Source organism: Myotis nattereri (genome assembly GCF_964212035.1).
Source record: "Myotis nattereri genome assembly, chromosome: 13".
Taxonomy (NCBI): Eukaryota; Metazoa; Chordata; class Mammalia; order Chiroptera; family Vespertilionidae; genus Myotis; species Myotis nattereri.
The window spans coordinates 56,672,594-56,699,116 of NC_138088.1; the positions used below are offsets into that span (position 1 = coordinate 56,672,594).

General features: G+C 56.3%; 1 protein-coding gene across 1 annotated transcript; it reads right to left on the minus strand.

Annotated features, from left to right (window-relative positions):
• Window positions 1-5,094: 5,094 nt before the first annotated feature.
• On the minus strand, window positions 5,095-25,838 carry LRRC27 (leucine rich repeat containing 27; the record flags this gene model as incomplete). The annotated part of the gene is given in 13 exon segments (XM_081104540.1): window positions 5,095-5,264; window positions 5,268-5,393; window positions 6,482-6,611; window positions 7,622-7,740; window positions 8,950-9,046; window positions 11,864-12,028; window positions 12,074-12,241; window positions 13,107-13,464; window positions 16,326-16,481; window positions 18,711-18,769; window positions 23,159-23,289; window positions 24,701-24,892; window positions 25,746-25,838. Coding segments are annotated over 13 exon segments (1,821 nt in total). The 3' UTR covers window positions 5,095-5,237.
• Window positions 25,839-26,523: the final 685 nt, after the last annotated feature.

Below are 26,523 nucleotides of genomic sequence, written 5' to 3' on the forward strand. Positions count from 1 at the left end.
CGAGGGGCGGCCGGAGACATTCCCCGGCCCTGCTCCAGGGCCCCTCCCCCACCCCTGCCCGGGGCCTTCCGGGGCGCCTCCCCTCCCGACCCAGGTCTCCTCCTCTCCTTTCCGCCCCCCAATCCCTGTAGTCCGGTCCCCCGCCTCCGGGTCTGGCGCCCAGTGGCCACCCTGCACTGCGGGGAGGAAGTCCCGGCGGAGCGAGCAGGAAGCCGGGCGGGCGGGCCAAGAAGACGCGGGGCGCCGAAGGGACACCAGGAGGAGCGCCGCAGCGGCCCAGTCTCTCCCTGGCTCCTAGGGGGCATTTGGCGACCCCCGCGCCCTAGGCACCCTCCTGGGTTACGACGGGATGTGCGCCGGGCTCTGGGTTCCCGGTGCGCCCAGGATGGCTCGCACCAGGGTAAGGGAGGGTGATCCAGTCTGCAAGTCTCAGTTGCGACCCTGCCGCCTGGATCGCCCGGAAACTGTGGCTTCCGAGCTACTCCACCGCGGCCGGAGCGGCCGGAGGGCCACGCGGCCAGTTCACAGTATGAAGGAACGTTGCGAGGGAGAGAGGGGCTTCCCGGCGCGCGCAACCGGCCGGCTATGGGGAGTGGGGCGGTGGAGGCGCGGAGCGCACACCGTACCCCTAACTGCGTCCTGCGCCCGCGCGCCTTCCGCCCAGTTAAAGCTCTCGCCTTTACCGAGCACTGGCGCTCGGAGCCCAGCCTGTTGCAGTGACCTTGCCCGGAACCCGGCCCGCCCCCTAAGCTGGGCTTGCTGAGCCTGACGGGGCAGCGGAGACTGGCCGGCAGCCGGTTGTCCTGACGACCCGGACGCCGCCCGCCGCCAGACCCCGCCCCTCCGAGCCCCGCACCAGGCCCCGCCCGGCCCCGCCCTGCGTCATGGCCGCCACCCCTGGCGCCTCCATGGACCCTAGGGCAACCTGGCTCTGCTCGTGCTCGCCCTCAGGCGACCGCGGGGCGCAGAGCCGTCCTAGAGGAGCCGGGGGCGGAGCCACGGAAGGCCACGGGGACCTCGCAGTGCCTCACCGCCCCAATTGTAAGGGTTGGAGAATGAGGCCCCAGGAGCATCAGTCAGCCCTAGCAGAGGTTCTAGCGCTGGTGTAGGAGGAGAGCAGAGGGGCTCAGGTATCTGAGTCCGCCACCTCTCCATGGTCAGCCAACCCCTCCCTGTGACAGCTCAGCCCCCAGAGGGGCCTGCCTACTGTCTGCACCCACAGGCCTTTGCAGTCCCCACTCCCACCTGGGTGGGGCTGACATTGGAGCAAAAAGGCCAGGCAACAGGGACCCCTGCTGGCACTGGGAAGGGAGACTGGCCAGAGGCTGTCCACTGCCTGCTGCGCACTGCCTTTCCTGGACACCGTGGACCAGGGAGCCAGGGTTTGAGTCAGCCCCAGGCTGGTAGGGATATCATGGGTAGGGGTGTGTCAATGTGTGCACAGGGGAGCTGTGTGTGGATGGGGGTGTTAGGAAAGCGTTCCCGGGAGGGGTGGTGCTTGAGCAGACGTCCACCCAGAGGGAAAGGGGCCCCACATGACAGTGTGGGCAGCTGGACACGGGGCTAAAGTGGGGGGGGGGTGCACAGAAGGGGACCCTCTGAAAGGTACCCAGTGTTGTAGGAAGGGGGCTCCCAGGTGTTCATGGAGGAGGTAGGTGGGGCAGATACATTTGACGACAGCCTGGAGGGGAGCCTGATGGGACAGTGGGTGTTGGGAACACAGAGCTGAGAGCGGGGAGGGCAAGTGAGAAGTGTGTCCCGCCTCAGCCCCATCTGTGTTGTGTACTTTTTAAGTGAACTTGGAAGCCATTTTACAAATCTGTCTCTACAAAGTAGAAACTTTAAAAGAGACAACAGGTGGATTTGAAGTTTAAAGGTGGCTGTTTGGGGCCCCGCCTGGCAGACCTGCCCACCCATCTGCTCCCTACTGGCTCCCCTACCCCACTCTTGTTTCAAGGAGGCGCTAGGAGCTTCCAGAGCCCCTGATGAAAGTGCCAGTGTTCTTTGCAGGAACCTGGTCAGCCCAGGGGTCCTGACCCCCATATGCCCCTTCCTTTCTGACCCAGTGCTCCCTCCTCTAGTGTCCCCCTCAAGGGCCAGCCCTGTGCATGGCGGTAAGTGACCGTGTGCTGGTCCCTGGAAAGAACATTCCCAGAACCTAGAGCCGTGGGTGGCTGCCCAATGGGACTAGGGAGGGGCTGCAGAATGACCCCAGGCTGAGGGAAAACAGGGCCAGGAGCCTCTCCCCAGGCCTTTGGACTTCACTCCTAAAGCCTTCACACCCTGCTGTGGGCACCATAGCCACCGCCAGGCCTACCTAGCACCTGGCCCTTGGCCTAGCCAGCCCCAAGCACTGGTTAGATGGGCAGGGTGGTGGCATGGAGGGAGACAGGAAACCACCCAGAACCACCTCTGGAGCTGAGTTGCGTTACCATGAGCCAGCAGGAGGGGCAGCAGGAATGCTTTAAGCAGGGGTGACCTATGTGTCCACCTCCCTTCAGGGGACTGGTCTCTGTGCTGGTCCTTGGAGGTGCCTCACTAGCCTGACCCCTCTAGTATTTCGGGAAACCTCCAAGTCCCAGCTCTCATGGCCCACCTCCTCACCCCTGAAGCCACAGGAGAGCCTGCTGAGCCCCGTCCAGCACTGTTCTTTCAACTGGTACATAATTATGCCTTTGTCATCTCTCATTCTGTCTCGCCTACAACATGAGACTCATGGGAACTCCCCATGGCTAGAATGAAAGCTGCCACAGTCACCTGGCTAGGTGGCTGGTGTCTCCCACCCCAGTAGCCCCCTCCCTCACATACCTGGGCCTGTTCCCACTTCCTCTTACTGGAGCTCTCCTGGGCTGGCCCAGTGGGCAGGTCATTTGCAGCCCAACCAGGTGCTTCTGAGATGGAACCAAAGCTGCCTGGTCCAAGGGCCAGAGCCATGGGTCAGAGACCATGGATCTACCCAGAGCCAGTACCCAGAGGCCACAGGTGTGAAGGCCAAGATGGGTCCTCCTGCTTGGACCTACACCACCTCACAGCAGGTCTCATCTGGGAGGGAGAGGACAAGATGAGGCCCTTGAGAACTAGGGCTTGATTGGCACCCATTACCATGTGTTAGCACCCATCCTAGGCCCAGGGCGGAGTGGGGTGCATGAGCCAACCAAGCTTCTCTCCCAGACATCACCATCACCATCACCACCACCACCACCATCATCACTATCACCATCACCACCAGCATCACCATCACCACCATTATCATCACCATTACTATCATCACATCACCATCACCATCACCATCACAGTTCTCCCCTGTAGCTGGTCCAGCAATGAGATCCTCAGACTTTGGGCCATGGTCAGGGCTGGGCTGCAGCAGCAAACACGTGCCACATTCCTGTGCAGCACCCGCCCCATTGGTATTTCCCCTGGGCCCGTGGAATTGCTCAAAGGCCCTAGTAGGTGGCTGGTGCCTCCTGGAAAGCTTCCCCACCCACCCCTAACAGGTGCCTTTCTGAGTCCCGTGAGTGGGGCAGTGCTCTGCAGTGGCCCCGAGTCCCCCTCAGGCCCAGGTCCAGGTCCTGTGTTTGCAGGCATCTGAGCAAGAACGTTTCAGGGTGGGGCATCTCTTTCTCAAATAATTGCTTTAGTTTCAAAACAGTTGATCTGTGGTCCTTATCCTGAGCCAGCTGGCTGCTTCTCCCTTAAGTCTGTTCTCCGTGACGAGGAACCCAAGGGCAGAGCACCCCAAGCTGTGGGGGGCCATTGAGAAATCCTGGGGGCAGAGTATATTTGGGACGCTCCGCTCCCAAGGCTCCCAGGCCCCTGTCCAGGTCCTCATCTGACCTGGTTTGCAGTCAGCTTTGATGTCCTAGTGTGGGCGAGAGGAGAAATCTCCCCACATTGATTGAAACTGCTTGGCCAGAAACTGAGCTCTCTCTCAGAGTCAAAGACAGAGAACCCGCAGAGTCTGGGCATGTGGGCCAGGACGCCCGCCCCTGCCCTGCATGGCCTTGGCAGCAGCGGTGTGCCCCAGGCGCCACCTGCAGGGGAACGTGGGTCACAGCGCTGAGGCTGAAGGAATGGTGCTGCACTCCTTTATGGCCTAAGCATGAGGAAGGTCTGGAAGCTTCCATTCTGCACTTTCAGAGCCCGGAGCTCCCTGCAGAGGGACCACCTGGAGGGGCATGTGTGTGTGTGTCGGGGGGGTGAGGGTGGGGGGTGCTCGGGCCCCCTAAGTGGCCTGTCACGTAGCATTGGATAACCGAGGGAGGTGGCGAGAACACTGGAAGTCCTTGTCGGTGCACAGGACGGGAAAGGAGGGGTTGGGGAAGCTGGAGGAGTTGGCATTTATACCTGTCTGATTAGGAGAGAAGGTAAAGGGACTATCACTGCTAATAGAATGAAAAACACGCAAAACTTGAGGCCAACACGGACAAAAATGGAATCACTGCAGCTTGAACCAACCAGCAAAATTAAACAAATTTGAAGCTGGGGTAAAATCAAGCATGTTTGCCACCACGGAATGCCACCACTGAATTTTTCTCCAGCTTTTCCTTTTTAATCATCTAACAGTGTTTGACTGTTATCTGTACCCTGTTTCTAGGATTCTTAGAGCAAAGTGATCTTTTAAAAAGGTAACATGACTGGAGTTGGACCCCTGGGCGGGACAGGCGGGGAGCCCCAGAGGGCACGAGGCTGATGAAGGCCTCCCGCTGAGCTGGGGCCCAGCCTCCTTCCCGAATGCAGTGAGCTCAGAACAAAACCCTGGGGCAGACAGAATCGATTAGCCTGCGGGAGTGGCTGATCGGCTGATCGGAGGGGAGGCCTAGGCAGCCTTCGGGGGGCAGGGGCGTGCCCTGCTGGGTCCGACACTGGGAAGGTTGAAGGTCAAAGGAGACCCCTGCTGGTGGGAGGAGGGCCTCATGGCAGTGGCTTCTACCTGGCAGGATGGGGTGAGCTAACCCCACCACCACCCCACCCCCCTGCCCATGGAAATAACTACCTTTGTTGCTAGAAATGAAAGTGGTGTGGCTGGTTTACAGTATTCTCTTCCTTTTAATGCAGCTGAAACCTTTCACGGCCTCAGAAAAAGCAACACAGATCAAAAACAATAGGCTGCCTGCACAGCAAGCCGAGGGAGATGCTGAACCTGAGGCCCCAGCGTGCGAGGGCACGGAGGAAGACAGCCCCCGCCGAGCCCACTCCCGGCTGGAGGCGTTCCCGTCATCACACATAAGACGCTGTCATTAGTATTTGTAGTCATTTTCAGATGCTTAGTATTTCGTGTTGGAAAACGTATTCTGAGGCTGTAATGCCGGCAGGCACAGCGGATGGCTCCCAGGGAGCGCAGGGCCCCCATGGCTCTTGCTCAGTTTCATGACTCCGTCCAGCAGCTTTCTGGCCTTTAGGGGAGGGCGGGGGGACAAAGTTAGCCAGGTGGACAGGACGGGGTCAGCCTGTCTCTGTTCAGACACTCTGTCCGGTGCAGGGGGCAGGTGCTGTCCCTTGGGCCCCGGAGCCAGGTCCCCAGAGGCCCCGGTGTCCACATGCAGCGTCTGCATAACTGCCAATCAAGGAAGGGCCAAGGGAGGATCCGCTCTCCTGCTCACGTCACCACAGCGGGCCCCGTCCCGACTGCGATCCCACCTGCGACTCACACCCGCCCCGGGAGGGGGTGCTGAGACTCGGACACAGGAACAGGACCCAGTGTGCTGAGGTGGAGGGGATCCCTGAGCCTGGAATGAGGTGTGGGCTCTGCTCCAAATGCCCTGTCCCCAGCCCATCTGTTGGGCCAGAAGGAGGTGCATGGAGGAGGAGGCAGGGGGCCCTTGGGTACCTCTACCCAGAAAAGCTGGCCGCTCTGTCTGCAGTGCCGGGACCTCCCTGTCCCCAAGGAGGGCATGTCCTCGCCCCCCTTGCCCTCCCCCTGCCTCAGTTCCATCTCCCTGGGCATAGCCTGGACCTCCATCTGCAGACCCATCAACTTGGGGTTTACAGCCTCATGACCAGCGGACATTATTCGCTGCTGATCCCCTGGTTAACATTTTCTTTCCTAAAACGATTGTGTTCTTTGTGGAATTAAAAACATTTATTTTGCTTTCTGCATACCTGCCACTGTGACCCTACACAGACACTGGGCGCGTGGGCCTGTGGCCTGGCTGCGGCCCAGGTCCCTCCTTAGCGGAAGCCCTCACGGCCCCACCCAGCTCTGCTGGCACAAACCCTCAGGGGAAGACCCCACAGACAGGTCCCTGCCCCGTTTCCGCGGGTCGAGGAGAAGCTGCAGCCAAGGCCCGTCAGGCGGCATGTCGCACCCGAGGGCCAGAATGTGTTCCCATCCTTCGACCGAGTCATCCTGGGACCCTCGCCCCCTGTAAGGCCCGTGAAATGCCCCCCCACCCACATTTCAGCGAACATGAGAAGGCACAGCAAGCTCCCTTCTGTTTTTAATAAAACCCCTTGTTTTTAAATAAAGCTGAGAAATACGTACCACCTCCAGGTCCTCGGTGGCCCTCCTCATCTCCTTGAACGGCGCCAGCCCCTGAAACGTTCTCCTCCGCTCCTGCATCTGCCGGACGTGCTGCTGCAGCCTCCCCTCCAGGTCCCGCTCCTGGAAGGGCCTGCGGAGACCCGGGCCGGCCTTAACCTGGGAGAAGGAGCCTTCCTTCCCCTCCAGACCAAAGCAGAGCCCGCGGCTTGCACCCCATCGTGAGGGTGAGGCGCTGAAGGGGAAGCGGAGGCCACCAGAGGCCGCCCGCCCCTTCCTCCCTCCCGGCGCCAGCTCGCAGCCAGGCCTGGGCGACTCTCCCAACCCTTCCCCTCGGCTCCAGGCTGCTGGGACACGCACTGTATTTTAAAAACTTCAGGTGAAGATGCTGCAGGTTTAGGGCCCTGCACATCGTGCCATGTGACAAAGAGCGCGTCTGTTTTCACGTCAGATACATCGTTGTCATAAACCCTCTGTCAGAGGGACATTGGGTTAAATGAGGATTTTAAACATATTTGCTCTGTTAGCATCGGGGCTTTGGGTTCACACCCTTTGATTGATAACAAAGACACGCAGAGTGGCAGAAAGAGGCCTGAGACTCTAGGGCAGCGGTTCTCAACCTGTGGGTCGCGACCCCTTTGGCGGTCGAACGACCCTTTCCCAGGGGTCGCCTAGGACCATCCTGCATATCAGATATTTACATGACGATTCACAACAGTAGCAACATGACAGTTATGAAGTAGCAACGAAAATAATTTTGTGGTTGGATCACAACATGAGGAACTGTATTTAAAGGGCCAGAAGGTTGAGAACCGCTGCTCTAGTGGGAGGCACGGACCGCCGCCGGAGGGCGCAGTGGGGGCTGAGAAGGCACGCCAGCGCAGGGAGAACCCAGGCACCTAAAGCAAGGCTGGGGCCCGCGGAGCTGCTGCTCCAAGTGCGGACGGGTCCCTCAGGGATGTGCGGACACTGGCGGGAGGTGACAAGCCCAGCGGCTACAGCAGCTCCTGAGGGAGGGACCCATCCTTCCCGCTGTCCGTGCTACCTGAGCCCCCAGAGGCCTGGACCTCTGCCCATGAGATGCTGGTGGAACCAAGACCTCTGACCCAGGGGTGGGAGGGAGCATCACCCCCCAGAACCAACCTGGGCTCGTTACTGGCGTGTGGGGACTTCTCTCTGAGCTGTGCCCCTTTACCCGGTGGAGCCACTGGCATTTTCTCGTCGTCGATCAGATCTGTGGCAAAGGGGAGCTTGGGGGCCTCCTAGGAAAACATAACAAGGTGTTCAGGAGCCCACGGCGACACTGCTGTGGGCACAACGATCGTCCACGGAGGCCGATCAGCGGCCGTCAGAGAACAGCGGTCCCTGCACTGCGGCCACCACCCGGCCTCGGCCGCCAGCTGGCCGTGCTGCTGGCCAGGCGGGGTGAAGGGCCAGGCACAGAGCAGGGTGGCACCCACCGGAAATGGACGTGACCATGCAGACGTGACCCTGTTTTTAAATCACTAGGTTTCGAACTGAAACATAACTGACAGAGAGTCAGAAAGCCTGTGTTATCGGTGACTGGTCGGAGCTCTCCTGCCCTCGCCCTGCTGCACCCCTGCCCGTGCTATGTCCGAGGCCGGCGGGCATCCCCGAACGCCCCTGGGATGTGGCCCCGGGCCATCGCTGGCTTCAGTGGACAACATGCTGGATTCAGTGTGTTTTTTCCGCTAATAGCGCTGTCCCGTCGTCCACTCCCCACTGAGCCGGTCCGTGGTGGTGTGGGTGTGAGTACTTGGAGCGGAAGGGACACGTGGGGAGTCCCACTGTCTCTACAGCTTTCCCTCAAAGCTTGCCTGTCAGAGTGGCCACCCCGCTGTGAGGTGGACAGCGGACAGGGTGCCTTCCCCCAGACTAGGGGCGCAGAGGCCACCCTGCCCAGTGGGGTGCCAACGGGGGACATGCCTTAAACAAAAGAACTGAAGGAACATCATGCCAAGTTCAAATGCACACGTGCCTGACGGCTCGCGGGAGAGAAGCCAGCCGTCACGTCCAGGCCCACGGCTGCCCTGTCCATCTGGGCTCAGACTCCAAATGAGCCATGGGAGCCGGTGGCCCCAGCCTTGGAAATGGAGGGCCTGAGCCCGCTCAACCACCGCTGCTCGGCTTCCAAGGTGCCCGACCGCCCTGAAGCTGAGAGGACCCCAGACAAGGAGACCCAGCAAGACACCTGTGGGCGCATTTGACTCCGATGGTGCAGAGTGCACACCACAGCGCCAGCCCAGACCCCCCCCCCCCCTGCGCTGGGCCGGCGGGCCTGTCTTCACCCGGGAAAGGGGGGGATGTTGGCAGCACCTGCCGCATCCCAGGCCAGAACAGGAGGAGCGGGAGCCCAGGGCACTCGACCATGCGAGCGGCCGGCAGTGCCCGACAGCCGACAGCTGCTCCCAGGTCTCACCGCAGCCCCACCTCCCGCCAGCACCGCCTACCAGCGTCAGTCGTGGAGGCCGGAGTTTGCCGAGTTCCCTCTTCCTCTTCCTCAGCGTCTGGGCTTGCTCCCGCCACTCCAGCAGCGCCCTTCTGTCTCTGGAGGAAAGGCACCATCGTATCAGTCGGTCCTGGTCGGGGGCAGCCGCACAACTTACCAGGACCCTCCCGTCATTGTTAAAGCTCCACACACAGCCCCCCACTTCCGGTCCCTCCGTCCAGAGGGCGGACGCTGGCCTGAGCGGCACAGATTTGGGGGGCAGCTTCTGACATGCACCCTGGGCCGAGCTGGGCACATCGAACTGTCCCAAGGGCGAGCCCGGCCTCCCTCAAGCCCCTGCCAGGCGAGGCATCAGAAGGCCAGGCCGGGGCTGTGGCCGCCAGCCCTGGCACCGAGGCCTTCAGGCACTCGCAGTGGCTGCCGATGAGTCAGCTTCCTCTGAGACACGTGAGTTCCACGTTAGAGAGTGAGCACGCGTGTCTCCCGGGCCCCTCCCTGTGACGTGGCCATGCTCTCGCTGGGCTTTGGCAGGACGGGCTCCACGTGGCAAGGGGTTGCCCGCTGCACCCTGACCTCCCTGCGGTCACACCCAAGGGGAGTCACTGCCCACAACTCAGAGACCGCTGGCTGTGCTTCTGGCTTTGGAGATGGGGCGGGATCCATGGGAAGCCTCGCCGGGCCCAGGTCTCCATCTGCCCGTGTGAACTACTTCCTGGGTCTCCCGTAGCTTCCGGTGGTCAGCACACCTCCCCAGCCCTTCCCCTCAAATCTGGCCTCTGCTCTCCCGTCTCAGCAGATGGCCCCCTGGCCTCTTGCCCTGCCTGTGTTATGGGCTCTTCCGTCCTCATGGCCCCCGGGCTCCGCCCACTGCCCCCTGTGAGGTCCCGCACCGGTGCTTGGTGCTGCCTCGGGATTTAGGTGGCACTAGGACCAGGTACCTCCTTCCCAGGCGCCCCTGGGGCACGGTGCTGGTCCTCCTGGCAGCCGTGCTTTGCTGTCAGAGCCTGGGAAGGGCCAGATGCCCCCCTCTGCACCCCTGCAGAGGCCTCCCCACTAGACCGCCTCCCGCCCCTGCCTGGGTGGTTCCCCTGCCCCCAGCTGAGCCACACTCCTTGGTCCTCCACTCAGCAGTCCTGTGTGGAGCTGTGACTTTGTGACCTCAGGGGCTACCCTCCCAGAAGACGGGGTCCATCCTCGTCTCCACCACTTCTCGGTGAACTGGATGGAAGGGACCTCCCCCCGCCCCTTGAGAGGCCCCGGGTAAAGTCCTTAGAAGCCTCACGTCCTAAGACAACCAGGTCCACCAGGAGTCTAAGCCGCAGGACAGGCCTCCTGCACTGTCCCCACAGAACGCAGCCTCGGGGTCCCAGGCAGAGAAACCAAGGAGAGAGCTGGCACCTGCCCTTGGTGCTTGAGACCTTCCTTTCACAGAGCGTGCAGGGTCCCGGGCACCCCGAGTGCCGGTGCCGCCGTGCCACTTCCCTGCCCTGAGCACCGCCATCATGGGCAGAACAAGAGGGGGACGGTGGCTGGGGGAGGGGAGGGACTCACGTGAAAACCAGGGGCAGAAGAGCTCCCTGGAGGAGTCTAAGGGCAGGTGCCCGAGGCTGGAACTGGAGTTTTAGGAACTAGAATCAGGGAACAGGCGAAGCCAGGCAGGAGGGGTGGGACCCGCCTAGATGCAGAGCAGGGAGGTGCCGGGGGCCCTCGGTGGTCAGGACCAGCCTGTGACATTGGCTCTAGGAGGCTCCTCTCGCGGGGACACAGATGGCCTTGCTCTGCAGAACTGCCCGCCAGGCTGCCCGTGCTGGCCCTGAGCTGGGCGGCAGGCGGCCCCACTCCTGTAGCCTGGACTCCAGCTGAGGGACACTTTGGGGGACTCTAGGAGGTGGCTGTCCACAGCTGTGGCTGATGACCAGCGTGATCCCAGGAGCAGCCCAGAGCACGCCCCGAGTCTGAGCCTCTCTGTCATCCCTGCCACCAGGGAACAGCCCAGGGGCCGGGACCTCATGTGTCCTGACCAGTTCTGAGGGTCCACCCCCCCCCCACCTTTCACTGAAGGAAAAGCAGCCGACTAGACAGTAGGCCTGGTGGCGGGAGGACAATCGTGCACCCTCAGAACTGGGTCCGTGAACAGTCCGCATCCATCAGGGCCCGAGAGAAGACACACTCACGGGATGGGTTCAGGAGGGTTTATTCACACCAGGCTATTCATGGGGGAGGGGCAGACAGGTCCTGGGGCAGTGCGGGGGGAGAGGGGCTAGCCGCCCAGGCCCAGGGAGGAGGGAAGGAGTGACTGCCGGGTGGAACCCAGGAGTGAGAAGCATGGGGTGGGCCTCTGTGGGGGACCTGGCCAGGCCCAGGTGGCATTCACAGGGAGGAGCAGGTGGAATAAAGGTACTGCCCTCCAGCTCCCTCTTCTCTCCGACCCCCTTGCTGGGACCCCTCCACTGACCAAACCCAACCAGGAGGCGAGGGGCTCCTGGGTGCTGTGGGCGAGGCCCATGCTGGCCAGCCTCCCAGGGCCCAGAGCACGGGGAAGGCGGACGGTCAGCAGAGCTGGACAGAGGACACGCTGAGCACAGGCGTGGCCGCAGCAGCAGCAGACCCGCGAGGCAAGGGTGAGAGTGAATGGACAAGCATGTTACTTTTAAATATTGTTCTTTAGAAAAGACCTGCCAGCCAAGTAAGTGAAAGGAGAGGAGGGCGGATTAAGGAAGAATAAGAAACTGGAGGAAGGTGTAACAAAGAAGGCAGGCGGCGTGAGGCGGCGGGTGGGGACGGGCGCGCAGGGAGAGCCGGCCCGGAGACGGCCTGCACTCGGAAGCAGCTCCCGGCTTCCAAAGGGGGAGAAACAGTCCGTTTGTCAGGAGTCGCCCCCAGGCCCGCCGGGATCCCACGCAGCCCAGCCTCACCTCCGGCGCTGCTCCATCAGCACCTGCTTCTCCCGCAGCTCCCTGAAGGCCGAGACCCGCCTGTCCTCCAGCTGCTCTGCTCCTGTCGCCGCCCCTGTCCCTGTCCCCGCCGGGTGCGCTAACGCCAGGCCAGGCAGGGCGCCCTTGAAGGCGGGTATCTTCCTTCTGGAATGACACAAGGTTTTAGCCACGCAACTAACAAAACCTTGCGGTGAACACACACCTGGAAGACGCGGTAGAAAACACACAACCTGAGAGCAGGGCTTCTGGGCCGGCTGCAGCCTGGGCCTGCGGGGAAGGCGCTGCCCTCCACGCCCACCCCCAAGCCGCCAGGTCACCCTCGGGCTGCGGGCTCTGAACCGGCTTCCCCTGAGCCACCTGGATGCGAATGCAAGGAGGGAGGAGGAGGTTTCTAAATAGCAGGCTTGGACCGTCCTGTCCGCGAGTGGGTGACTCTGGACTGAGAGAGTCGCGAGGTGAGTCCAGGCCGGGCTGCCGCGGAGCCACACTACGTGCTTCCTACAGCTCTGCGGCTACCGTCGGTGAGTAACACCTCGGCGGTTTTTATTCTGAAAATGTTCAGACCTACGGAACGGGTGTAAGGATAGTGTGATGAACAGTAACACCTTTCCTGGAGATGGAAGATTTTCAGTGTTTTCAATATTCCAACCCCAGCCTTCTCACACACCGTACCCAGACCCCCCCCCACACACCATGCACATGCAACACACATCACACACACGATGCATGCGCAACACACAGCACACAGCATGCATACGCAACACACACCACACATACCCATGCACATACAACACATCACCTATATCATGCGCATGTAACACACATTACATACATCATGCACGTGCAACACACATCATACACCATGAATACACAACACCCATCATGCACATCATGCACATGCAACACACATGCAATATACACATGGGCACATACCATGCACAGACATACCACACACACACACACTCACACACACCAGGCATATAACACACACACACACACACACACACACTCAAACACACAGGATTTGGGCTTTTCTCTTGTGTAACCACCTACTTGGAGCCCATGTTGGGGTGACTTTAACCCAAAGCCAGGTTGGTAGTGCTGCCTAACTAGTGAAGGCAATGCAGACACACACACATACCTGATGTTTTACCAGATAGTTGCAAAGCAGTTTTTCAACTTTGAAAAGACCTGAGGACACACCTTGGCCTAAGAGTCGTACCTGAGGGCATGTCTGGGATTGGGGCGCGCTTCGTCCGGGGTGCGCAGCACGGCCCGGAGGTTTGGAGGCAGCTCCATGGCGAGGAGCTGGTTTTGCAGAACCTCCACCTGCTCCTTCTCCACGATCTCCTGCCGCAGCTTCCAGAAGCGCCTGATCTCCTCCTCACTCGGCCAGTCTTCACAGGAATCGGCGGATTTCCTGAGCTCACTCAGGTCCAGTCTCTCAACAGGTGGGAACGGGCCCTCCAGGTCTTTTAACCTGGTCCCCTTTGGTCCCTGAGAATTAGCGGTGCCTCCGTCGGGTGCATATTCTTCGGTTAAGGCCAGCAGCGGATATGGCAGCTGACTTCGGTGCATTGCTAGTAAAATAAAATCCCGATTCAGTCGACTGCGCTGCAACCCTGGGCCGAGCCTCAAGCAACCCCAGGCAGCTCCCTCTGCCCAGGCTCTGGCAGTCCCTGTAAACCCATGTAAGGGAAGGTACTCCCTATGCACATCCTTGGGGTGTCTTAATTTCTAATCAACGTTTAGCCCAGCCGTGGGCAAACTATGGCCCGCGGGCTGGATCCAGCCCGTTTGAAATAAAACTAAAAAAAAAAAAAAGACCGTACCTTTTTATGTAATGATGTTTACTTTGAATTTATATTAGTTCACACAAACACTCCATCCATGCTTTTGTTCTGGCCCTCCGGTCCAGTTTAAGAACCCATTGTGGCCCTCGAGTCAAAAAGTTTGCCCACCCCTGGTTTAGCCCATGTGCCTACTGCTTTTGTCTGGCAATGCTTTTGTTGACTTTCAGACACTTTTATCTCTAGCTCTAGGTAAATTATTTGGGATCAAATTGGCCTGAAATGTATTCATCCTCTGTCTCTGCCAGGTCCTGCATTAGGCGTTGGAGCCACGGTGTCCCACAGACCCGTGTACCTGGCTGTATGAGGCCTCCATTCCCACGGGCACAGACACTTGGACAGGCTGGGGTGTGCCCATCAAGCCCTGGCACACATCTGCCCCAGGCATGTAGACTCACACACCCTGTGTCCTTGGATACATTTTAAACAGCTCTGACCACTGTAAGATACTTCCTGTAAGAGGTGAATTCATTTTCAGCCTCTCAAGTCTAATCTAGTTAGCCATTATCTACACTAATAAAAGGGAAACATGCAAATTGGTGTCACTCCACTACATCCACCAGCCAATCAGATTGACTATGCAAATTAACCCAACAAAGATGGTGGTTAATTTGCATATGCAGGCACGGAGCAAAGACTGAAGACTGAAGACTGAAGACTGAAGAGGCTTGGCTTCTCCTCTGCAGCCGGACCAAAGGCCCGGGTCCCGGGTGCCGGAGGAAAACCGGTGCCGGCAGCCAGGGGAAGGAAGGCCTATTGCACGAATCTCTTCATGCAATGCACATCTAGTATATATATTCATGCACTCAGGGAGTCCCTCAGCACAGCCTGTGCCCTCTCACAGTCTGGGACCCTTGGGGGATGCCCACCTACTGGCTGAGGCCTGCTCCCCGAGAACAGATGATCTAAAAGAAATAATCATATCCTTGGGTAAGGATTTTTTAGAAAGGTAATGGTCGCATGAAAATTCACTGCCGGCAGGGCTGAGGTGCCTGGGTGCTGCCATCTTGTGGCTGTGGGTGCTGCCATCTTTGTGAGGGTGTGACAGTCAATTAGCATATTACCGCTTTATTATATAGGATGAGAGAGAGAGAGAGAAGAAAGGAAAGGGATAGAGAGATAGACAGATAGAAACATCAATGAGACAGGAACATCATCGATCTGCTGCCTCCTGCATGCCCCACACTGGGGATCGAGCCCACATCCTGAGCATGTGCCCTGATTGGGAATCAAACCAGTGACTTCTTGGTTCCTCGGCTGATGCTCAATCGCTGAGCCGCATAGGCTGGGCTCTACCTTTTTTTCTTGTCGATTACATGTCTATTGTATTAAACAGGTAAAGACTTCAATGTAAAAAACAAAAACTGCAATGGGATTGAAGGGTAATGAGAACAATGATGACCCTAAATATTTATTACTTATGAAAGCATAAAATTCTAAAAAATATTTTTCAAGATCAGTGTTTTACAACTTTTTTCTCTAAGAAAAAGCCATTCTCTAAACACAGCATCCAGAAGGAGAGCTCAGAATATGAAACAGGTAGAGGTTTTGCTATCAAGCATTGTTATTACAGTGTGTGCCCCACACGACCCCATAGGTCTTCTGTGGGACCCAGTGGGCAGCTGAGTGAGATGCGCTGGTGCCACACAGGACATGACACATGCGTGCATAGGACAGCACACTCCCAGTGCTGTATGCTCCCGACCGCTACATGCATGGGGTTGGTGTTTTTAGAGAAAAATAGTTTAGCTTTAGCCAGTTTCTCAGTGGTTAGAGCGTCAGCCTGTGGACTGAAGGGTCCTGGGTTCAATTCTGGTCAAGAACACATATCTTGGTTGCAGGCTCAACCCCTGGGCCCTGGTCAAGGTGTGTGTGGGAGGCAACCAATTGATGTGTCTCTCTCACATCAGTGTTTTTCTCTGTCTCTCCCTCTCCCTTCCACTCTCGACAATTCTCAGGGGAGGAAAAGGAAGGAAGGAAGGAAGGAAGGAAGGAAGGAAGGAAGGAAGGAAGGAAGGTAGGAAGAGAGGGGAAGGAAGGGGGAAAGGGGGGAAGGAAGGAAGGAAGGAAGGAAGGAAGGAAGGAAGGAAGGAAGGGAGGGAGGGAGGGAGGGAGGGAGGAAGGAAGGAAGGAAGGGAGGGAGGGAGGGAGGGAGGGAGGGAGGGAGGGAGGGAGGAAGGAAGGAAGGAAGGAAGGAAGGAAGGAAGGAAGGAAGGAAGGAAGGAAGCCTATAGAATGGGCAATTGTTGTCTAATGGACCAAGCAATTCCTGAAATAGTTACGTGATGGTATTGGGGGTGAGGACTGTTTCATTATGTTCATCCCAGTGAACTTTTACCCAAACCCACCCGGACAGGCTCCATCGTGGGCACTGAGGATGCAAGCCTGTGAGCACAGCCAGAGAAAGACAGGGCTCTGCTGTCAGCGAGGGGACCGTGTGTGAACCAGGTGCTGGGAGCATCCAGTGGGGACACATGAGGCTCCTGTGTTCCTCGGGACATGATTATAGAGAGGAGGTGCCCTGAGCCCAGATTTTAAAAAACACTTGCTTTGATTTTGACGCAGTTTGTCCTAATAATTGTCCTACGAACCTTGAGAAGCTGCTGGGTCTCGGCGGGAGGAGAGCTTGGCTGCAGAGCCTTGCAGGAATCTCAGGATGGCGGCCGGGCCCTTCTGCACAATGACCTGAGGCGGGAACTCCAGAGGGCAGTGCCTCAGGTTCAGTGCTCTCAGCGTCGTCACGTTCCCTGACGGAGAGGAAGAACCATCAGCATGTTACACACACTCCTGTGCAATCGAGACAGGAGATGACAGTTACTTTTGCACATGAGGAAAAAGAGATCCTGTTGAGAATTCTGGGTAAAATTATATGACAGACGTCTGAGATTTGCTTTAAAAAAAAAACAAAACCCTGCAGGGGGGACAGATTCCACAGATTAAGACCAGTCTAATTACAAAATGAAATAAAATAAACAAACAGCCCTCTAGTAAAGCAACAGCAGCAGCCCTCTAGTAAAAATCACCAAAAGCTGCTATAATGTATTATCCAAAATGCCTATCTTCAACAATACCAAAAACTATAAGGCATGCAAAGAAAAGTAAAATATGACACATACTCAGGAAACAAGCAGCCAAGAGAGACTGTCTTTGAGCAGGCTCAGATGCTGGATGTAGCATACAAAAACATCAAAGCAGTTGTTATAAACATGTTTAAAGAAATGAAAAAAAAAAAAAAAACAACTTAAGTAATTAAAGGAAAATATAGTAAAATGTCTCAACAAATATAGAATGTCAATAATAATAGAATTATTAAATAACCAAACAGCAGTTTTAGACTTAAAAATTACAAAGACTGAAATAAAAAATTCACTGGCCTCAAGATGACAAAATGGCAAAAGCATATACAAGACGACAAAAGAAACAAGTCAACTGGAAGATGGATAGATAATATGTATGCAAGCTGAGGTCCAAGAGAAAAAAGATTCAAACAACAACAGAACTCAGAGACCCATAGAACATCAAGAATGTTAATATACATGTGAAAACAGTCATAGGAGGAGTAAAAGAGAGGGTTAGAAAAAAATCTGAACAAACCATGGCCAACACAGCTCTAATTTGATGATAAACATTAATGTATATATCTAAGAAGCTTAACAAATCCCAAGTAATATAAACCACAAGGATTCACACTAAGAAACATCACAAACTCCTGAAAGACAGAGAAATATTATTGAAAACAGCCAGGGAAAGACAACTCAGCACCTACAAGGGAACAGCAACTATAAGATCAAGAGCGGACTTCCTGGCGAAAGCAGTGGTGGCCTGAGCACAGGGGAGCAGGTGTCCACAGCGCTGTCAGTCAAGAGTTCTGGGTCTGGCAAACTCTCCTTCAAAAAGGCAGATGAAGATATTCCCAAACTGATGCAGGTAGAAATAGATCATCTGAATCAATCTATAACAATTAAGAAAATGAATTAGTAATTTAAAATCCACCCCCCAACACACACACACACACACAATCTCAAGTCTAGTTGCAAACCATTGAACTGAATGGATGAGTTTAACAGCAGACTAGACTCACCAGAAGACCTAGAACTCAAGGCAGGTCAATCCTATATACTAAAAAGCTAATATGCAAATTGTCCCCTCGATCGGGAGTTGGACCAGGGGGCGGGGCCGGCCAACCACCCGCGTCCCCTTCCCCTGGCTGGCCCGGCCCTATTGGCCCCGATTGGGGCAGGCCAGCCAGACCCCACCTGTGCACAAATTCATGCACTGGGCCTCTAGTGGAACACAACAGAAAATGGAACACAGAGAGAGAAAAAAGAATCAGGGGGAAAGGGAGCATTCAAGGCCCGTGGGACAGAATCAGAATCTAAACTTGTGTAACTGGAGTCCCAGGAAGAGAGGAAATGAGAATGAGAAAGAAGCAACGCTCCAGGTAAAAGGCAGAGACCATCAGACTGGACAGAAGAGCGACACCCAACCACACCTGCCTGCGGCTGACGACGCAGAGGCTGAAGTCAAAACTGGGAAGGTGCATGCGCGCACTGAGGGTGGCCAGGAGGAGGCTGAAGTGAATGCACTCACACACTCCGAGCCAATGAGCACGGGAACACGCATGTGAAACCACAGGGCTAGCGCTCCACACAAACCAGAGCGCCAAAAGCAACGAGAAAACATAAAAATCCTAAATTTCTATTCAACCAATAACATTGTATCAAAATATAAAGAAGCAGACGTTGGTGGATCTGAAAGGAAAGGTTTCATCGCTCCTCACGCTAGGCTGCGGGTCACTCTTTAGGTGTAGAAATCGCGCGGGCGCTGGCAGCTCTTGGGAGCCCGAGGACAGAGGCGGAGGGCGTGAGCCACACGCGGCCTCCCCTCGGGGCCATGCCTGGCGCCACTGCAGGTTGCAGCAACCTCACTAGACTGCATTTTAAAACCACCTTTTATTTGGTTGTTTGAGTACTTACCCAGCTGCACAGGTAACATTTTGATAGGATTTCTTTCTAAAAGCAAAGTTTTCAAATACCTTTAAAACAAAACAGAACAGATAGCATTTAAAAGCAGAAAGTCGAGTAACTGTCCCTAAGCGATACCGCATTTCTTCATTTGTCTTCTCTTTAAGGCGGCAACGCCACAGACCCACAGAGTGACGACAGGCGTGGTCAACTGTCCCAGCATCGGGCCGAGCTCTCGCCCGGCACTGCTGACCTTGGGGCCAGGCAATGCTTGGCTGGGGGACGGTCCTGTGCCTGAGGGTGTTTATAGCAGCATCTAGGCCTGTCCCCGCAAGATGCCAGTAAACCACCCCTACCCCTGACAACCACAAAACCTGCAGACATTGCCAATTGTGTGCAGAGGGAGGCAAGTTCTCCTGGCTGAGAGCCAGTGCCCGGCTGTGGGTACCCGGTGACACATGCACCACACGGGGGTGCCTAAGGTGTGTGTGATGCACCCCAGCATTTTCAGGTGCTCTGTGCAAATGTTCTCCACGGTCAAGAGTGTGCTGCCCGGCATGTCTGCCCTGCTTACGGATGGTGATTCACATACTCGTGGCCAGAGAAGTCCCCAAGCAAGGACACCTGGTTTGGGGGCAGTTTCTCCCTGTATTTGACACCTGTTAGCATGACTTGTAAAATTTAGCACAAAAGAGACGGCAGGCAGACAGGATGGCTGGAGGGCCCCAACAGAAATGATTGGCTGCATGCCTGCTGGGGAGTCACCAGTTCACGCTGCCTTGGCCCCTCTGGTTCCACCTGAATGAAGACTGTGTCGTATATTAACGGCAGTTTCCCTTCCTCCTTCCCTTCTCAGGGGTCCCCAGCTGAAATCTGGTGTGAAAGGACCACAAATACTCTGGCTCGTCAGTGGCTTCAGCCCAGGGGCTGACAATTTTCTATTTACCTTCCTGGGAGCGTTGGTACTTGGGCTGCTTTGGGTATTAGCCCCTTTACATCTGCTGACACGCAGCAGCCACTGGGGACAGCGCCCAGAGCTTCCGGAGATGCCTCGACAGAACTGCCCTCACCTCCCCACAACAGGGACATTCTTGTTGTTGGCTGGTTTGGGGACATACAACATGGCAGCCACCTACTGACCTGAGAGGGTATCAGGCCTGTTTCCACCCTACATAATAACACATTAAAATATTCGGTGCACACTTTAAATGACAGCCAGTGCTGATCCATCATTTCATCTCACAGACGTCTCCCTGGACATAGGCGTCTGTGGGAACCAAGCTACTCGTAGGGGCACCCGGGCTGAGGCCGCTCCTCAAGCGTCCGCTCTGGCCGCGAGCTCACACTGCCGGCCCTGAAGGGGCACCTTCGTTCTGGATGGTTTTCATCGCGCTTTGTGGGAAGCTTAAGGCTTTGAATAAGCGCACAATCACTTAAAATTTATAATGAGCTTTTGCAACAGCATGGATGGAACTGGAGAGCATTATGCTAAGTGAAATAAGCCAGTCAGAGAAAGATAAATACCACATGATCTCACTCATTTGTGGATTATAGAGAACAACATAGACTGATGAAAAAGGACAGACCCAAAGACTGAGAAACAGCGATCAGGCTATCAATCCCCAGAAGGAAAGTAGGGGAGGGCGGGGGTAAGGGGAAGAGATCAACAGAAGGACTTGTATACATGTATATAAGCCAAACCAATGGACATGGACAACGGGGGGATGGGAGCATGAGTTTGTGTGTGGGGGGGAGGTTGGGGGTTAAAGGGGGGGATGAGGACACATTTGTAATACCTTAACTAATAATAATTAAAAAAAAAATTTATAATGAGGGTGTTTCAGGTCTTCCGCAGGCTGCTCTGATTTGAATGACGTAATGGGCTGCACATCACATGCACTATTCTATCTTAAACAACAGTGAGCAGCGGTCTTTGACTGGAAACATCAAAGATTCCAACATTGGAGAACTGTGTGCTTATTTGAGAAGAAAGAAGAGTGTTTAGGGGAAAGCACTCCATTTTTATCTTTTGAGTAGCAATTACTCTTCACACAATTTATGGACAAAAAGCACTAGATTATCCTAAACACAGAAGAGGACCGTGTGATGAACAGCGCCTTCCCAGGCCACCTCTGAGGACTGGGGAGGCCACTCGGGTCAGCTGTCAGGGGAAGGAGGAAGCAGCCCGGACAGCCTCAGCCCGTCACACAGCCAGGCACACAGCCAGCTGCAGACCGGGCTCAGCAATGCGCATGCCTGGCCGGCTCTATGCAACCAGGGACACGACTCCCCACAAGTGATCTGCTCCGCAGACCCCGCCAACCCCAGGGGCTCCAGGAAGAGGGCTCCTGGCTCTGGCCCATCCTGATGGAGACGCCATCTCATCATGACATTCGCTGCTTCCTCAAGGAGCCTGCGAAGGCACCAAGGATCGGAGACATTTTCTCTTATTCTTACAGGTGACAGAATACTCATTTTTTTTTTTAATCCTCACCCGAGGTGATTTTTTTAGAGAGAGTGGAAGAGAAAGGGAAAGACAGAGAAATATCGATGTGAGAGAAACACATCAATTGGTTGCCTCTGGGACCCAGGCCAGGGAGGAGCCTGCAACCCAGGTACTTGTCCTTGACTGGAATCGAACCTGGGACCCTTCGGTCCGCAGACTGATGCTCTATCCACTAAGCCAAACTGGCTAGGGCCATGGTCGGCAAACTGCAGCTCGTGAGCCACATGCGGCTCTTTGGCCCCTTGAGTGTGGCTCTTCCACAAAATACTACAAAATACCATGTGTGGGCGCGCACGTACAGTGCGATTGAAACTTTGTGGCCCATGCGCAGAAGTCGGTATTTTGTGGAAGAGCCACACTCAAGGGGCCAAAGAGCCGCATGTGGCTCGTGAGCCACAGTTTGCCGAGCCGCAGTTTGCCAAAGACTGGGCTAGGGCAATACTCACTTCTTAAAAATTGCTTTTAAAAATGGTGAGCAACAGCCGGGTGAGTGAAGGGCCTGCTGTAGGCCTGTGCCCTGCGGTTTCAGTGACCACCTGGCTTCTGTGCAGTTACTCATGTCAGAGCTGGGGGTGCCCTTGCACACCTCTCTTCCTCCCATGCCCACATGCAACCGGAGCCCCACCAGCTCCCGAGCCCAGCGCAGCTCTGCCGTGTCCAGCCTTGCCCAGGCACCGCCTCGCGCATGCACTGCTGCAGTGGCTTCCTACGTGGCCTCACTGCTGCCACTCTCGCCCCTCCATACAGTGATCTGAAAGCCAAGTCAAATTCCACCCCCATCCACTCAAACCCTCTGTGGGGAGCGGCTATAGGGTCAAGCCTCGGACCGACCTGTGGCAGAGCCACATTCAAGTCCCAGCTTGGAGGGCAGAGCCCTTCTAGCACAATTAAGCTTGACCTTACAGTCTTCCCTTTTTCCTAGGTAGCTAATGGGCTGAGGGGGGTGCAGTAAGTGCTGCCAAAACCAGGCTTGAGTAATGAAACTTGCAAGAACATTGTAAACATGTTGACCACTCCCCTTTTTTTGCTTTGTGTGATCTGACTATAAAATAAAGCTTCAGCTTACAGGCTGTGTCACTGTTTCCTCATCCAGGCACAGTGATCCTACCTGACCCCAACTGTATTTTCTTATCTGTCTTCTTTAATCCTTCACTACCCCTCCTCAGGCTCACCCCTGGCCATGCTGGACGTGGTTCATGCTTGACCCTATTGGCGCTCCCTACAACCCTCTTTCAAAATGAAATCCAAAACAGCAGCTGTAGCCTACAAGCCTGGCCGACCATGCTGGCCTCCCTGTGTCCCTCACGTCTCCAAGCACATGCCCGCCCCAGGGCCTTTGCATGTGCTTCCTTTGCCCAGATGCGCTGACACAGAAGGAGGGCCTGAAGTGTTTCTCAGAAGGTTTCAAAGGGTAAGAAGCACTGGGGGAAGGCCTGGGTACAGGCGGCAAAGGGGCCAGGAGGGGAGGGAACCTCCTGGTGAGCATGGCTCCCGGAGGCCATGCTGAGGATGCCAGCTGCTGGTCAGCTGCTGGGAAGGGCCCAGGTCTTTGAAGTGGGGGTGCTGGGAATCTCTGGAGTCAGAGCAGGAGAGCACACATTCACTCTTCCAAAATGAGCAGAATTTCTCGTTTCGGATACAAGTGCTTGTATTTCCAACCCTTCAGGCAGTTTCACACAACGAGTCAGAGATGGACCCAGACATTACAAACCCCACACGGCCGGTCCAACCAAGGCACTGGCACCCTCAGTTGCTAAGTGTCCTGAGTTACAACAATAGCCCCATGAATGTGTACACTCAGCCATCACACCGCCCGGCCAGCCTCAAAAACACCATTAAATGCTTCCATTCTGAAGTCAAAACTCAACCAGGAGGAGCTGAGCAGCAACAGAGCAGGCTCTCAGACGTGTTAAAGGGATGGGGACTTTGAATCGGGAACAGGAGCGCAACTTGCCTGTGAGAGCCAATCCCGGACGGAAGCACCTGAATCCTGTTGTGCCGCAGGTCCAGCCAGGTGAGGTTGGGCAGCAGCTGAAAAAAGTCTCGCGGGATTGTGCAGAGCTCATTTCTCTGAAGATGCAATTGCTTCCCAGGAAAGAAAAGACGACGTTTGGTCAACCAACTGAATTTTAAAACACGATGCAGCCTAGAAGCATTTCCGAAGAGCTACGAGCCACCGCAATCACACGTATCGAGTTAGACGAGAAATCGTACTCTTTTACCTTAAGTTTAAACAGTAGACACGAGACTCAACACGAGAATCGTCAGGACCCGTGTGCCGCTGTGGGAGCTGAGAGCGCGTCCTGACCCGAGGACACCCCATGAGCACATGCCACTTCTAAAACTCCCTTTGACACCACTCACCCCCCGTGTTTATATCCCTCTTCTCCCTCCTGGGCCCACAGCAACTCTGCCCGGTGAAGGAACGGCCCCGTCTGGTCCCAGGGACGCATCCACAGGAAATAACTGAAGGACACACACACTGAGCAGCCTGCTGTGGGCTAACCGTGATCAGCAGCCACACAAGAACAACCCCAGAGCCATCACTGCAGGATTCCCAGTGAAATCAAGTCACCATCAGAAAGGAGGCAATAGCACGGGAGGCAGGGACAAAGTGCAGAGCACGGGACCTATTAGCTGTGTGACTTTGAACAAGTTCCCAAACCTCTCTGTGCTCCAGAGTCCCCACCTGTAAAACAGGTCACGTGATCCACCTCCCAGGACACACTAGGTGGGCAATGCTTGGCACACAGCAGTGCCAGGTCAGCGTTGGCCATCGTGACTATGTTGCTGGGCTCTGATGGAACCTTATTCTGGAAGTCACAAAAGCTCACCAGATCACAAGCAGGCAGGGACTCACCTGGCGAAGGCGCCAGGCATTAGGTAAAAGTGCCATGTGACGTCAGCAAAGTGTGGGTGAGAAAGTTTTTCCGTTTCAATGTTGACTGGGTTTTTAGGGCTTCTGTGTTTTAAATAAGAGACTGGGACCCAGCTGGCATGGCTCAGCGGTTGAGCGTCGACCTATGAACCAGTAGGTCCCAGTTCAATTCCAGGTCAGGGCACGTGCCTGGGTTACGGGCTCAGTCCCCAGTGTGGGGCGTGCAGGAGGCAGCCGATCCATGATTCTCTCTCATCATTGATGTTTCTATCTCTTTCTCCCTCTCCCTTCCTCTCTGCAATCAATAATACAAATATATTAAATTAGGGACCGAAGGTGCTTTCAGTAGCAGTGTCTACCATAAGCTTTTTGGTGCCCAAGACTTTCTTGAGGAGAGAGAACATCAGACTTGGACCCTACGAGGTATTCCCATTGGCTGGTCCCCAGGCCTGAATTTCTCATTTGTCTTGAACAGCACGCGAAGCCCCGAGTTAACCCTCCTCTTCTCATACTAGAATTTCTCTCCTGCAGAGAAGCCAACAAGTGAAAGCCTGGGGTGAGCTGTTTGTTTATGTCTACTCGGTCCGTGCACAATACCCCGAGACACGCCCCACTTACTTTAAGGGTGGGAATTTTAAGGATGCCTCCTAAATGTTGAAGACCCCTTTGACTCAAGTCTAGAATTGGTGAGGAAGAAAATATGGCCCCCTGGACACTCTTAGGAATGTCTTTGGAGGGGGCGGCAGGCGGGTGCCCAGCCTGAGCAGCGTCGCTCTCCAGGTCGGCAGTCCCAGGGCCGGTTCCCTCCATCTGTCAGCTGGGAGGAAGCAATCCTCCAGGCCACCGCTCATCCTCCTGGGTCACCTGGAGGGAGAGGGGACACAACCACAATGAGGACCGCGGCCACGTTCCCAGGCCCCAGGCGGGATGGGCTAGCTGCCTGGCAGGCCTGCAGTGATTTCACCTGCTTACAAAGCACTCGCTTTTAATAAACGATATCATCAACTTGACTTTTAAATTTTAAAAGAATCCCTGAGATGCAAGAAGGTTCAGATGAAAACGTTCTGCTCCTCACTCTGAACCATGGATACAACTTTCCACTCCAAGACGCAGGATAGAAATGGCTATTTCAGGGAGGAAAACAGTCAAAACGTTCCAAAGTCTGTAAACCAACGTATTCCTTCCATAAAATGGGGGTGAAGGAACTGCCCACAGGTGCTACCTCCCCATCCCCCCAACCTTATCCCCCACCCCCACCCCCATGACTGGGCCTTTCTCTGGTTAGTCCTGTTCTGCTAGGCTATGAGGGGAGGACTTCAACCTCCTATAAACCTCCCAACAGGACAAATGTCTGAAAACCAGAGCGAAACACGAGGACCTAAAAATGAGGGCGGGCTCCGGGGGATCCTGAGGCTGCTCCAGGTGCCCAGCGCGCCCTGCCTCTGTTTCCCCATCGGAGCCTGAGAGTCCACGCTTGGGGGCGCAGTCTGTACTGGGCACCGCCTTCCATCAGCTGCCGGCCCACCGTCGGGCCCCAGGAGCTCAGAGCTCCCCTCACTCGCACACACCCCTTCTTCCCCCACCTCACCTGCCGCACCCCCTTCCTCCTCCCCTGTGGTGCCCCCCTCCCTGCCTCACCTGCGGAGCGCCCCTCCCGCCTCACCTGTGGGGGTGCCCCCACTAGCCGGCTGGTGCGCCGAGAGCGCAGGCAGGTGCAGCCCAACAATGGGGGCCGCCAGGCGCACGCGGTCGCCATGGAGACACGGGCCGCTGGAGGAGGGGCGGGGCCCCGCAGGCGCCCAGCCTCCAGGAGGGTGGGTGCGCATGCGCGTGCGCGGGGCAGGGGCCGGCGGTCTCGCTCATTGGGGTCCCCAGCGCTGGCCCGCTGCCCGCGACCTGCTCTGCCAGGCGGTCCCGGTCCGTGACCCCCTGACCCCGAGAGAGAGGAGAGAGGTTGTTGGGCTTCCTGACCCAGGGGCGCTGCACCAAAGCCAGAGTCATGGTGCGCGAAGAGCCGACCGCGAGGTGGCGGGAGCGAGCTGGGCTTGAGGACACGGTCTCTGAGCACAGCCGCTAAGCACGCGGGAAAGGACGCTTTTCAGGCCGCCCACCCTGCGTCCAGAACTTGAAAGCCCGCCCGTGGTAGACCTGGGTCCTCTAGGGTCCCAGGGTGCCATCCATGGGTGCAGGGCGTGGTAGGCAGGGGAAGTTGGAGGTCAACTGAGGATGGGTGGCTTGCTGCAGGCTGGACGCCCTGAGCTCTAGCCAGAACCCCATGGTGGATGGGCCACCGGTGTCCTGCAGAAGCGGCGCCATTCCTCCTGAACAAGTGGCACCGTTCCTCACCCAGCGCAGGCCTCACCCAGGAGCTGGAGAAGCTGAAAGCTGCTCCCCGGCCTCCCACCAATGAGGACAGTGAGCCGCAGCCACACCTGGGCCCT